Source organism: Macrobrachium nipponense, chromosome 24 (genome assembly GCF_015104395.2).
Source record: "Macrobrachium nipponense isolate FS-2020 chromosome 24, ASM1510439v2, whole genome shotgun sequence".
Classification (NCBI taxonomy): domain Eukaryota; kingdom Metazoa; phylum Arthropoda; class Malacostraca; order Decapoda; family Palaemonidae; genus Macrobrachium; species Macrobrachium nipponense.
The window spans coordinates 7064455-7079534 of record NC_061091.1 but is presented as its reverse complement, the minus strand read 5'-3'; the positions used below and the strand labels follow the sequence as shown (position 1 = coordinate 7079534).

The 15080-nt window shown below is 45.1% G+C and overlaps 1 protein-coding gene across 1 annotated transcript in view; it reads left to right on the top strand.

Annotated features, from left to right (window-relative positions):
- LOC135205840 (cytoplasmic dynein 2 heavy chain 1-like) overlaps positions 1-15080 on the top strand; it is a 252552-nt gene that overhangs the window by 50746 nt on the left and 186726 nt on the right. Inside the window, 4 exon segments of the mRNA XM_064237094.1 lie at positions 5586-5723; positions 6272-6388; positions 7329-7421; positions 9376-9569. Of these exon segments, the coding sequence (XP_064093164.1) occupies positions 5586-5723; positions 6272-6388; positions 7329-7421; positions 9376-9569 (542 nt within the window).

Here is a 15080-nt window from a genome sequence, read left to right as displayed (position 1 = left end):
CCTTCGTGGAATAATGGATTACCTGGAACTCAGGATGACGAGTCACCGAGAGCTACTGCGTATTGAACTGCCTTGATAGCGGCTCAGTATCAGCTAGGTCTCGGAGATGCACTGTCGGTTACGTCTCTCTCTCCCCGGTTTGAATTGACTACCGAACCGATCTCTGCCCAACAATCATGGACTTAGGTCTCTGATTAACGGGGATTCTCGCAATAATGAAGGACCATCTACTGCTGTGACGCTCGATTTCATCGCCTTCGACATTGCGAGAATTTTCCAACAGAGATATCTCTTGGACTCTTTCATCTTTGTGTTTACCGCACGGTAACAGAAGTCTGTACTAGTCTCCCGCTGCATCGCACCGCGATAATGCGAATGATTTTTTGCAGACGGATCTGAGTTTGTCTTCAAAAAATATCTCTTATTCGTAGGTGTGCAATTATTCATTGCTCGCCCCGAATTAACAGATATGTCAGAAGACATCGCCTACTCTCCTGACCTTGACAGCTCTTACTTCTTTCCAAATGTTCAGCCCATGAGAAGCAGAGCTTCAGGCAGTATTTCCCTGTCTTCATTACTGAAAGCGCTCCGCTTTTATTGCAACTACGATCCTCACGGACAGCAATGAATAGCGGTTCGTTCTCAGTCTTTGTAGCACCCAGGTTTCAGAATCTTGAGAATCCTTCTCTCGGTTCAGCTGTGAAGACGTAGGTTGCATTTTCTGTACACCTTCGTCTTCAACGACACACATAGTTGTTTTCTCCTTAGCCGAGAATCAACTATACTATGAGATATCTTGCCATCAGGGACCTCGGTCTCTAGAAGGCAATTGACTTTCGCCTGTTGGGCACATGCCTTAGAGAGTCATCACCTTGCCTTCTGGCATCGGCGACCGAACAAATTATTTGTTTAGTCTCTTGGCATAACCCTTTTAAGGCGGAAGGTCACGTTACTTGCTCGGGTGCTTGGACAACTTTGCCTCCTACCGAACGCAGTCAGTCGGCAGCTGTCAGAGCGCCCAAGTCTGTTACGAACTTTGCTGTGGACTTAGTTCGGTGTTCCATAACAGTCTTTTCTTCGTCCTAACGGCTTGTCACAGTACCCATACCCATCGACACCCACCATTGAGTGTCGGTGTCCTATCCACTACCGAGAAGAACAACTTCGCTGCAGACGGATAGACCAGTATGGTACCAGGACATCACCGAAGTCGAGAAGAGGGATAGGTCATACGACCATTCCCTTCTTTTCCTCTGAGGTAATTGCATGACTTTTCCTGCGAAGTCAAGCATCCAGGGGATGGGGATTCGTGACGCTCGATTTCGTACCGAATTCGTAGCGAAGACTCTGAACCCTTCGGTTTCCTGACGATCGGTTAGAGTCCTTCACAATCCCCTCCCTAATGGACTTCACCGCCTTCGATGCGAAGGAGATGCTGCTTTTGTCCTGTGAAAGCGCGACCGCGCTTTCTGAAGAAACTCGACATCCCAGGCTGAGTGTTGAAGACTCTTCGTCAGCACCAAGATGACCTAGAAAGTACACTCCCTCGAGTTACACAAGAACTTCTCCGTGGCGCAGGTACTGAAGGCAGGGGTCTGGTACACCAGACCACTGGCACCATCCTTCTACCTTTTGGATATGCCCACAGGTCCTTGGATCGTTTTCCTGGGACCCGTGGTGGCTGCTCAACACGTTGTGTAGCTAACCCAGACCCTAGCAGGCTGAACAGCATCGAGTCCTGGTGTGACTGTAAGAATAGATAGTGAATGAGAGAGTGACTGGCTTCTCTTCATATCTTTTTCTCCCCCTTCCCCTTACCTGTGGGTAGAGGGATACGGTCATCCACCTTGCTGGATAAGGACGAGATGCCGGTGAGCTACTCGACAGAGCCCCATCCTATCCCTTTCACTAGGGATGGGAGCGAATATCCACCACTTCCTCCTACAAGGGGGGGGGAAGTGGATGCCAACAAGAGACAAACCATAACTTTATGTTGCCTCTTGCAAATAGGAACTTGTTCTTGTTTGCTGGTACGAAGAGATACGCTTGCCTCTCTCTTAGTACTCGTCCAGAGGTCTGACCATTGATCCTGCGGTGCACACCCCGATCAATCGGGACAGAGGCTTGGATCCCTCCCTCGCTCTTACGACCAGGGAGGCATTCCAAGGTTGGGCGAACACCAGTCTGTTCACAAAAGACTCAGATTCCTCCCACCAAGAAGTGAGTCTTCCTATTGTAAAAGGACCGAAGGTTTGCATGCCGTGTCGGAACAAATGACAATTTGTCCAAAATAGCATTTTTCCTAACTATACAAACCTGAGGTCCTTTTACACATAGTCACCTCATGCCACCCCTCACTCTGCAGTTTTTTGCTTGGGCCAAAAGCAAAAGTGATTTGTTTACCTCCCAGTCGCGCGCGCGCGCCTGTCGGACAAGCAGTTAACTACCGAACCCCTTGTTCGAAAGCTTACGACCTATCCAGCTGCCGCTAGTACTTCCTATTGTAAAAGGACCTCAGGTTTGTATAGTTAGGAAAAATGCAATTTTGGACAAATTGTCATATTTTAGTTTTAATATTTGTATGAACCTCTGGTGACTGCCCAGGCCTTGGCATTGTCTCTGATCTGCCTTTAAGCAAGGTTTTACCGCAGGTTTTTTTTTCTTTAGTTTAGGAATCACAGAAAAGGAGTGCAACCTGGGAGGGGGCAAACCTCCGGTTGAAAACCCATGAAGGAATTGGAAGTAGAAGGAGAGGAAGAATCAGAGTCACTCAAGGAAAGATCCCGGTGACTAACTAAGCTAGCCTCATTAACACTGTTACCTGTACCCGTGTCTAGTGTAACAAGCAAATCCTCAACCACTTCAAGTGAGACTTCCTCTAGTCCAAGGTCCGGCAATTCCGCCTCTTGTTGTTCAATAACTGAGTCTTGGATTGATTTGATAATCGGTGCTGCTACTTTTGGATCGACGTATCCGGCAGATTTCCCGGCTGGGAAGAGCAAAGTCGCCATATCTCGGGACAGAATATACGGCTTAGCCTTCCCTACGTTCCGTCCAAACCCTCCAACCCAGATCTTGAGGGTGGAGAGTGCAGCATCCTTAATAGACTGCTCAGCCTGTAATGCAAGGAATGTGTCAATACCAAGTAAATTCCTTGAACATTATTCTATAATTATTGATTAATCAATGTAATTTAATTTAAAGAAATTTAATTGATCATTTATTTTATATCATTTCAATATTTTTTTTTTTTTTTTTTTTTTTTTTTTTTACAATAATCGTAGAACCAGCAGTGCGGTAACTTACCGAAGAGGTAGCCTGATGTACCAAGTCGTAGCAGGCAAAACAGTTTTCATGATGCCAGACCACGGAATCAGGAAGCAGCACTGCACAGGGGGCGTGGCCCCGACAAACGTCATGGCCGCACGGATCTTGCAGAGCAGCACTACAGCCGGCAACCAGACACTGAGAGGCCTGTAAGTGCAATAATATATAAGAACAATTGCACACACTTAATAGGATAATGGAATATATTTTCTTTTTTTTTTTTTTGTGCCGGGGCATCCGGGCTATAAGAAAAGAAAGGGTATATATATTCATATGTTAACGTCCCGGGGACGTGTAAGGAAAAAAAAACCCACCCGGAGTTGTATACCCGGAGCTGTATGACCCGGAGAGGGGGGTACACGAAGTAACCCGGGACGGCCACATGAACTCGCAAGTTCCGTGGCAAAAAGAAAATAAAAATAAAAATAAAGATAAAAATAATGATAATAATAAAAACTAAAATAACAAATATAATATCTCCGCCTACGGAAGAGTAACTTCCGTAAACATAACCCTCAATGACTCCGGGAGAGGCCGGAATCTAAACCCGCCTTATGCGGAGAGGAATGTTTAGGCGGGTGGATGTTAAGCTCCGGGAGTGAAAAAAGCAGAGCACAACAATCCACGGAAGCCGAGGCTGAAACGCAGTGCGACTAACAACTCCGGAGGCGGTCGGCTAAGAAGCGACACTCCCCAGCCCAAGGTCCTGGGAGACCCACTACACCTCCCCTCCGCTGTGGTGGGACCGGCCGTCAGCGACAAACAACGAGAGGGGCACCCAACTACGGGGATCCCACGAGAGGGGGAGGGAGGGAGGGCTGAAGGGGGGACGATCACGGGACCAGCGGATCCTCGCGAATAAAGGATCCACGAGGAAAACGCAGGCAAAGCCTATGAAGGCTAGCTGCCGACCGAACACCCACCCAAATATACATAGACAAAATAAAATCAATTACTTAAAGCTAAGGGAAAAACATGCTTTAAACAGGGGTAATAAAAATAAGGGGCGAAAAATATAAAAACGCAATGGAGGCCACTCGATGAGAGTGGGCGCAACAAGGAAAAATTACTTGCTTACCCGACAAAACGAAAACAAACGGTAAGCTGACGAAAAGAAAAAGGGGGAATTCTTGAATGGAAAAGGAAAACCACCAAACTAAAATAAAAGGGGGGAGGGGGGAACGGTAGATAACATCGAAGCACGAAACAAAGAAACGTGCACGAACGCCGACCCCCTTGAAAAACAGGAAATCATGAAAATAATAAACGTAGAATCAAACAAGATCGACAAAGCAACTGCCCACCCAAGCCCAAAATAAAAAATATATACTGAAAATATATACTGAAATATTAAATAGTTACGAGTATATTCCGATATATAGGTATATATAGGTTACTGAAAGAAGCCCACTCGAAATTGGTACAAAACAAAGGAACGACGAAATGGCGGCTCGCTACCGCGCGCTACGGGAGGAAACGCCTAACAAAATCCTAAATAAAGGCAAAACGAAAGGCAAAATCTCCCTAAATATAGAAAAAGGGCGAACCAGTACTTAACTTGGGTGAAGAGGCAGATTGACGATCCATAACGAAAAAGAATAAAGAAACCAATAAAAAGAACAGATAGCTATAAACAAGCGTGTAACGCTGGGAGGCTATCGATAAGAATGACGCCGCAGTCCCCTTCAACAGGGTAGCTGGGTGTGACCTATAGGTCGGCTCCCCGTTTTCAGGGTCTTTTGATGAGGAAAAGGCTAATTGGAGGGGTTGCTGTGGTAGTGTTTAACACTCGCCCCAGTTCTATACCGACACCTTTTATTTAGGTGAGCGAGTCAGAGACTTCTGACATGTCCAATTTAGCAGTTCTCTGGTATCATAGCAATATTTTACTAGAAATAGTGCTAAAGAGGACACATTTCACGGAGCGACACGGCTGAGCCCAGAAATAGATTTTTCCTACGTCAAAATCCCTTTATTATGCTTCAGCTATTACGTAGTTTGGTTTCATTCATTTTTATTTCAAGGGAATGTGATGTACAAGCTGAATGAGGTATTTTTCTGTTATCAATCCTGTTACAGAACCTTAGAATTTATTGGTAGGTGTAAAGTCATAAAATTTTTTTAGTTAAGAATTTCTGCCTATGTGTTTGACCTCTTTATTGCATCTATGTACAGTCACACCAGAAGAAACTTTGCTTTATTCTTTTTATTGATAGTCACACCTGAAGAAACTTTGCTTGATTCTTTTTTATTTACAGTCACACCTGAAGAAACTTTTTGCTGGAATTCATAATGTAAGGTTTGATGAAAATAACTCTCATATTGTTGCTATGAGGAGTTTAGAAGGCGAAGATGTTCCACTCAAAAACCCTGTACAAATCACAAATAAAGTTGAGGTAAGACTACTTGAAATAGTTTCTGTGAATGATTTAATTTACTTCATGCAACAGTCCTATTTCATTTCATTTTTATAAACCCTTTGCGGTATTACTGTAATGGGTTCAATATGAAATCAGCTCTACTTTGTTTTGCTACGTAGCGAATTTGTTGGCTAGTTCATGAATACCTGATACTGTAGGGTACATATAGTTGTTTCTGTTATTAAACCAAGAGTTGTGCACTTTTAATTACTGTTTGTTTTTGTAAAGTAATTTGAATTACTTTTTAGATTAAATAATTTTTTTTTATTTGGGAGAGATTTTCAGATACTTATGGTACGTAGTTTATTTTGTCAGTATTTCTTAATAAGATAGTGTAGCTAATCGCTTTTTATCTGGAGGATTTGTTCCAATGTAATAAGGAAAATTATCAGTTATCTTTATTAGTGATTAAAAGTTTTATACTACATAGTTTTATTTTTAGTTCTTCTTAGTAGGTGATATGGCCCAACACTATAGAAGAGTACTTGACTCATAATAATGTGATTTTCATCAATGACTTTAAGGAGTGGCTTGCTAAATTGAGCGATGAGATGAAATATACTCTGCAGCAGTTACTTGTAGAGTGTTTGGAAGATGGACGCAGTAGTTCAGGCATGGATCCATTGAAATCACCATCGCAGGTAAGTTGCCGGTTTGCATCACAGTTCAAAGTACAATAATACCATATGTATATATCTTATGAACTTTTTAAGTCTCGAAAGGAAAGGAAGTGTAAAGCCTTTAAAGATGCAATTATTATTTAGGTCCTTGAATGAATAAAATGAAACTGATAAAAGTTATTTATTTATATAATAGAATTAAATCATATATGTATAAAGAAGGGGTAGATCAGTGAAAAGTGCAAGATGTAAGGTACCCATTTTAACAAAGTAAATTAAGAACTTTAACTTCAGTACAAAGGAACACAAACATACAAGCCATTAATGATACATGTACACTTGGACTTCAAACTATCACTAGTAGTACGTATCTAAATCATATGCAGCTTTTAAGGTTTTACAGAAATTATAAGAGGTACAAAAGTTAACAATGGTTTGTATGTGTGTGTGTGTGTACATTCATTAAAGTTTTTCATAATCATTGTGCTTTATGTATCATCTTGAGTATATCTTAAGCACACTTCGCTTCTAAGAAGACCATAAAGTTGCTTTTCAGAAAATGTCAGAATGTCTTTCAACATTTACAATTGCTTTTGGATGTTTACTTACCTATTACATCTTGCTAGAAATTGTCTGTTTGTCATCATGATCATAGGAATAAAATATAAAGAAACACAAATGAAATTAAGGTTTTAAATAAAAAGCTCTCCGTTGGCACTTTTAGTATTTTATTTCATAGCTGTAAGGTTACAATGGATTATAAAAACCTGTTCCATCCAATAACAGATTTGATGAAGTTTTCTTGTATGGTTGTTTTGGCGTGAAAAAGCTGTAATTGCAATACCAGATGGATTATCAATTACTAATTTATTGGATACAGTGTGAAATATGTTTTTTAGCTTATAGTATAAAGGTTTTTTAATTAGTTATACGTATTATGAATGCAACTCATACTTTCCAGATTTTGTGTTTAGCTGATGCCATCCAGTTTACTGAACGCTGTGAAGAGTCCATTAAAGAAGGACGTCTGAGTAATTTCTTGAAGGAGTTGGAGGTATGTTTATCAGTTGTTAATTATCCATGTAAGGGCACTTACAGTTTTTTTTTCTTATAATATGATTCTATAGTTTTTTTATGTAATCTGCATAACTTTCACAGGAACAATGCTGTGAAGTAAAATGGTATAGTTAATGAGGAGCTTAACTTTTTTCAACTAAAGTAAGATTAGTTTTGCATTAGGGTAGGAATTCTGTGTAGTGCCCAGATGAACCAACATGGAAAAGGTGACTGCAAAAGGCAAGAAATATCGTCTGGTCAAAGAAAAAAAGGTGATAGGTTACATATAAAGAAAACAGGACCCTCTACCATGTATTTTAGTCTTAATTCTTGGCTGGATGGTTTAGCTCAAATAGATTCCACAAATATTTGATTGCTAAGTAAGTTTAATCCACTGGTTTTTTACTAGAGCAATGAATGATGGGCTGCAAATAGTACTACCATGTTTGTCTTGCCTAAAAGATATGCTTTTATGTGCCCTTGTTTTATAGGGACATCTCCGTATTTAGGGGATTTTGATGAGGAAAAGGCTAATTGGAGGGGTTGCTGTGGTAGTGTTTAACACTCGACCCAGGTTTATACCGACACCTTTTTTTATAGGTGAGCGAGTCATAGAGTTCTGAGATGTCCAATTTAGCAGTTCTCTGGTATTATAGCAATATTTTACTAGAAATAACGCTAAACGGACTTATTTCACGGAGCGACACGGCTTCCTCGCCCAGAAATAGATTTTTCCTACGTCAAAATCCCTTTTTAGTACACTTCAGTATAGTTTTACTAAAAATTTTGTTTTTTTAGAGGAACAACATATGTAGTCGACGACAATTTTATTTATCATATAAAACACAAAATGAAATAATGACTATGTAGTCAACACCAGACTACGAATCCTGGAGAAAATTAGATGGGTCTAGTTCATCAGTAAGAGTGCTAGGGATTTTTAAAAAGATAACTACTCCATCATCAAAAATTATTCCTTGAAATGAAATGTGGGGATCGTTAAAAATGAACACTGAATGTGGGAATATTGGTGGGAATATACAGGAAAGTGGGAGAAATATTGGAAAGCTTGGACATTTGTTGTGTTGTGCAGGTAAGGTATAAAGGATTTGGCAGAAGATTCATTGGATGGGATACAGAGAAATATAAGTGTGGAGTGTGGATTACGCACTTTTTTTGTAAATGCAAAATGTCATAAAATGAGATGATCATTGAGAGAGGAGTGGTTATAATACAAAATATGTATGTACCAGTATCTTGTGTAGGTTATGTTTGCTGTGAAAAAAAAAAAAAAAAAAAAAAAAGTGTTGTGAGTTTTGGTTGCAATTCACAGCCACAAGCCTGGCTGCCATTATATATCTTCAGTAACTGCCTTAAAGAGTTTTGACATTTTACATGATATATAAAATGTTTTTTGTTATTGTGAAAGCCTTACAGTATTATGATTGACACAGGTATGGTTCTACTGGAAGCAAGGTAATCTGTATGCATTAGTTTAATTCTAGGAAAATTGTTGTGTAGTCTGGCCAATATGGACCACATGCATATGACTTTAATTTGTAATAAATATGGGTAAGATATTAATGCCAGTAACAAAAACCTTTATTGACAGAAGTAGAAGATGGATAATTGTTGCATTATTTACATCATCAAGTTTTGAGCCTTTATTCATTTAGTCCAGGAAGTTTTAAATTATCCTCTAACTTGGATTCCTAAAATTACTGATTTTGTAACATCATCCTGTCCTAGGAGTATGTCTGTGTTATTTTTGTGAAGTTAGTCAACCTTTTTATAATAAGCCAAGACAGGTACAGTGCTTCATTATATTTTACGAGCATACAGGTCTTAAGTAGCTCGGGTCCATGATGGCTATATGTGTAGCTTGATTACCAATAATGTTAATTCAATGTATTCTTTACTGAACATATTGCATATTTTCTGTCTATTCCCAGGCAAAGTTGGAATCGTACACAGGTGTCGATTTAACATCAGATGAAAACCCCGAATCAGAAGCAGACAACCGTGTCCTGGAATTGAAGTTAAAAGCACTGATTTTTGATACCATTCATAATATTGACGTTGTGCAGTCCCTCATAAATAATAACACAACATCAGCTACTGACTGGGAATGGCAGAAACAGTTAAGGTACGTGTTCTATTTCTTTTTCCCTGTCACCCATGGAGGCCAAAAATTCTAGTTGTTCCGATACGTAATACAAACCCTCGGTCCTTTAACAATAGGAAGGTAACTAGCGGCAGCTGGGACGGTCGTAAGCTTCGAACAAGGGAGAACGGTAGTTAACTGCTTGATACCGATCGTGTGCGCGCCGCCCGAGAGGTGAAGAATCACTTTTGCTTTCGGCCGCGGGTGTGAAGGACGTGTTCGTCATCGCTCTCTGCCCGCTTCATCGTCGTATGCTTTGTTTATATTGTGTTTTCTACTAATGGTTTGTTTGACTTGAAAATGAAACTGTAAGTACACTGTTTTCATTTTCATTACTTAATTATGAATCAACATGGAGCTATCGCCGTAGAGACGGCGATTTCCGCTCTTTTCATGAATTGAACCCTTGAATTATGTCTCGGTGCCGAGGGCGGGCGCACTCGCGCCGAGTCATGTATTTTGGGCGAAAGTGTGTAATTGAAAGATGTAAGTACTCTTTTTCATTATATTTTTGCCCTGTGCGTTCGTTGCCGAGAGCTTGATTGCGCTCGGCAAGAGCCTCTTATTTTGTATGAATAGAATGCAATGAAAGTGGATTCGCAATGCAGTTTTCTTTTCATTTTCATTTATTAATTGCATCAAATTTAATTTTGGATCAATTTCCGCTCTTACCCGGGAATTAATCCTTACGATTTATTGCTGTGAAAGTGAAAATAGCAAGTGCAGTATTGTTCATTTTCATATATATTTATGATAGCATCATATTATTATGGATCAAGTTTCCGCTCTTACCGGGAATTGATTTTTCCCCCTTTAAGTTCTATGAAGTGAATCGCAAGTGCAGTATTCTGTTTCATTTTCATATTACTTTTACACTGCTGTGTGCGGGGGTAGGGGAAGACGAAGGTCTGCCAGGAAGTCGTCGGAAAGCTCTCCCGCGACTCCCTTGGTATCCGATTCTTCGTCTTCTTTCCTGCCCCCCCCCGCTCAGCTTCCTCGTATTTTGTTTTTGGGGTCTTCCTTCCGTTCGGGGTGGGGCATGTCTCCCCCCCCGTGCGTGAGGGAACCCCTCTTACTAATCTGTCTGTGCTACCGCAGGTGCTACATCCGTGGGAGACGACCTTGGACAGGTATGGGCCACTGCGGCTGCAGGGCGTGCCTAGCATCCACGATCTGCTGCAGCGTCTAGCGAGGTCTGGGGCGGTGACCTTGGAGTGGTCTCCACTACATTCACGGCCGCTTATGCTGCTTCCCCCCGCTGGTCTACACTCCCCATGCTGTGTCGGTGACGCCGTCTGCCGCTTCTAGGGCCGGTCGCCGCCGTACCGAGGAGGGGTATGCCGCCGCCGCCTGTGTTTTCTTCGTGTTGCCTGCCCCAGACTTCCGCTGTTCCAGCAGCTCGCCCCTGGACCGGCCGCCAGTACCAGGTCCCGCTGGCTGCCGATGATTCTACGAGGCGATGGCTGGGCCTGCCGTACCTGTCGCTGATGTGGTTCCCGCTACTGGCTTGGCTGTCCCTTCTGTGTTTACCGCTGCCGCTGTTCCTGCCGCTCCTGAGCTGGTTGCTGTTCCTGTCGCTCCTGGTTCCTGCGCCTGTCCATGCTGGTCCTGCCCATGGTGTGTCTTCCCCAGTCCCAGGTCCTTCCGGACAGGTGCAGTCGGGCCGTGTTGCTTCGGCAATAGGCCCGACTCCGGCCTGGATGAGGACCTGACGACTGTCCTGCGTGAGCTGACGAAGAAGAGGAAGGTGTCATCTTCGTCTTCGTCTGTTGCTGCCTCTTCCCCTTCGACTTCTAAGGCCCATAAGCCGAAGAAGAAGAAGGCTGCCTCCCCCCCCTAAGAAGTCTCCTTCGGGAACTTCTAAGGGCCCGTCCACCTCGGTGGGACGGGGGGTCCTTCTGCTGGTCCTCCTGCTCCTTCGGGAGCGGGGCCCGTCTCCCCTTCCGTAAGGAAGAGATAGACGGGGACCAGAGGAGTATCGGTTAGCTCTGGTAGTTCCTCGCCTGGTGCTAGCGGCGATGCCGCTAAACCGGCCAGGTTCCGGCTCGGTCTCTCATTCGCGGGAGATCCCGAGTGTACGCGCTCCCTCGGGAGACCGTGCAGCCAAAGTTTCGGCGCCAGAGTTCGCTCGGCGCCAAGACCACGGCACGGAGCAGAAGGCTGGCGAGAAACCGCTCAGGTGACTCTCGCCAGGCCAGCGGCCGCTCTCGCAGCGACCAGCTGGTAACCGGGTTGTTGTTATATTCCCCCTAAGAAGACTCCTTCGGGAACTTCGAAGGGCTCGTCACACTCCGGTGTGACGGGGGTTTCTTCTGCTGGTCCTCCTGTTCCTTCGGGAACGGGGCCCGTCTCCCTTCTGAGAAGAAGAAGAAGACGGGGACCAAGGGTGTGCTGGCTACCGCTGGTACACCCTCGCCTGGTCTTGGCAGCTCTGCTGCTAAGCCAGGTACCGGCTCGGTTTCTCGTCCGTGAGAAGTTCCGAGTGTACGGTCTCCATTCGGTGACCGTGCAGCCAAAAGTTAAGACGCCTGAGTTCGCTCAGCGTCATGACCGAGGCACGGAGCAGAAGACTGTCGAGAGGCCGCTTCAGGTGACTTTCTGCCAGGCCAGCGGCCGCTCTGCAGCGACCAGCCGGTACCTCGGGGTGGACGTGACGGTCTCTGACCGGCCACGGGTCGAGGCTGGGAAGAGGTCCCCCAGGTCCCCTCGACCGACGGTACCAGCCTCGGCTGGTACCAGCGGTTTGACGTGCCGCGAGGACGCTCACCGGTCTCACGGCGAAAGTGAGCTCTGCAGGTCACCTGACCGCCGCTCCCACAGGGACCGGCGGATACGGTGACCAGCAGCAGCTCGTCTGACGCACGGGACCGGGGTCGACGTGCTCAGTCGAGCCGCTCGCCACAGGTGAGCGGCACGGCCAGGCCTGCAGATCGATCCCCACCGCGGGTTGGTGATCGGCTGCAGCCCCCACGTACGCTGGTCCTGCCAGCGGCGACCGGGGGGGGAGCGTCAGGTCTGTCTCTCCACTACCTTCAACTTCCTCGGGCTACACCAGGGAAGAGCGAGGTAGCTAGGAGTAATCGTGAGAGGTGCGCTGCTCACGATCCCGTCACGACGCCGCACGTGCCACATATGGTCTTAGGACCAACCAGGACGTACGCGCAAGTGATTGGAGGCGACAGTCAGGGGGGGGAGGGAGGGTAGCAGTCAGTTCTGTCTCTCCGATACCTTCAACCTTCCTCGGCATACGCCAGGAAGAGCGAAGTATATAGGAGTGATCGTGAGAGATGCGCCGCTCACGATCCCGGTCCACGACGCCGCACGTGCCCAGGTATGGTCTTAGGACCAACCAGGACGTACGCGAAGTGATTGGAGGCAACCGTCAGGGATCTGTTGCTGGTCCTTCTTCTGAAGGAGGAGGGTCCTGGGAGCTGCTCTTGTTGGAGGGACTGGATGGTCCTACTCCTCAAGACGCTGTAACTTCCGAGATTCAGAGTAACTTTACCCAGGTTATTGCACTGATTCGTCAGCACAACGACCTGGGGGAAGGATCGCCGCTCCCACCAGCAGAGCCCATGTCTCTGCTCGAGTCGTTTTGGGGCCCGAGAGGGAAACCCAAACCGATGGTGGGTTTGCCGCGATCGGAGCTTGCCGATTCTGTCTTGAACCAGAGTCTCTCGTCTCCGGACAAGAAGGCTCTCTCAGTTCTGGCCGGTCGATCAAGCTACTTCCACCTCCTCTACTGCGATAGCGGCGTTTCTACGTGTCTTCGGACACCGTATTTAAATACTCCTTCGGTCCTCCTGAGAGGTTTCGACCTCGACGAGGACTGGAATGAGTCGGAGGACGGTATCGGCTCTCTCCTGTCAGGTGTCGATCAGCCCCACCCAGACGACGTTCACAGTGGCGGCAGACCCTTACCTACAGTGAGAGTTCGTAACCCTCCTCGGGAAAAACGTTTTCTCCTGACGATACGTTTTCCCAGACTCTGAGAGGCCATCGCCGCAAGGCGATGGCTGCTCCTACTCTTCTCCAACTGCTAGTTCCACTGGGAAGGCGAGCGAGTATCCAATTCCTCCCCCATTATCCCTCTCTCCTTACGGCTACGAGGGAAAGGGGAAGGATCCTACAGAGATTTCTCTGTAGGATTCCACGTTGGGGACTGCGCTACCGGGGGGGACCTTCGGGTCCTACCTGACATAAGCCCCGGTCGTTGAGGAGGGATCCTGCCCCATTCTCGATTTCTACGGGAATCGAGAGGACCACCAGCCGATATCGTTTGACGAATTCGGGGGGGGGTTTCGCAGACTGCTTAGAATTCTACGGAATTTCTAGCGCATTCAGTGTTAGAGTTTCTTACGATCTCCAAACACTTAGGCGAGACCACGGTCCAAAGTGAGCGAGACGAGAATCCCCGATATGTTACACGATAATCGGGAACCTCGCCTATGCTCGAATTCCTGGAATTTCTAGCATTAGGAAGAAGACTGCTGCTGAAAGAAGACTATCTCACAGTAGGCGACCAACCTGGAATAGAGAAGAACGGACGGGAATATCCAGTTTGGCTTGAACTATCGTCTTAGTATTCTGTTCACCATTGAAGCTTTCCTTCGAGGAAGACTTCTTCACTCTCTTTGATAGAGACCGAAGGTGGTCGATCTCCAATCCTTATTTTGTTTTCTTGAAGGAAAGAATTTAGGATGGAGATCGTTGTTCAGAATCCTACAAATATACTACGTATATTAACCTCGCGACATGATTCTGCTAAGCAGTTGAATGGTCCGAGGGGTAGGCGCATATCCTGGTTATTCTACGGATTGCGACTTAGACGAAAAGTATTCTAATTGAACTGCAACTCGGGTTGCCTGCAACCTCCCAGGAGTTTCCAGTTTCAATTTTATATACTTATGGTGTTGTCACAACAACACCATTTAAGCTTTTATTTTGTTCATGAAACTTACCTGTCAGATATATATATAGCTGTATTTTCTGAAGTCCGACAGAATTTTAAAAACTTCCGACACACGCAGTGGTCGGCCAGGTGGTTAGTACCCATTCCCGCCGCTGGGAGGCGGGTATCAGGAACCATTCCCATTTTCTATTCATAATTTTTCTGTCGCTGGTGCTGAAAACACCTGTTTTCAGTACCTCCGTCTTAGGATTTTGGAAACTTCATTGCCCTAAGTATCCTAATTGTCTTTTGATTTATTTACTTGGATTTGTGGCTAGGCATACGCTATCTTAAATTGATTTGAATTTGATTCATTTTTGCATAAAATATCTGAATAATGAGTTAGGCTAGTTTCAGACGGGGTTGTCTGCAAAGATAGGGTGTGGCTACCGAAAGCTTCGGTAGATCCGCACTTGGTATGTACGAGGGGTATGGGTCTTGCTTCTTTGTTGAGATTTGTCATGTAAGGAGTGTGAGACTTTGTCTATTCCGTAAGGAAGACGTATGATTCGTATGTACGCAATTAATCAGTAAACATGTCT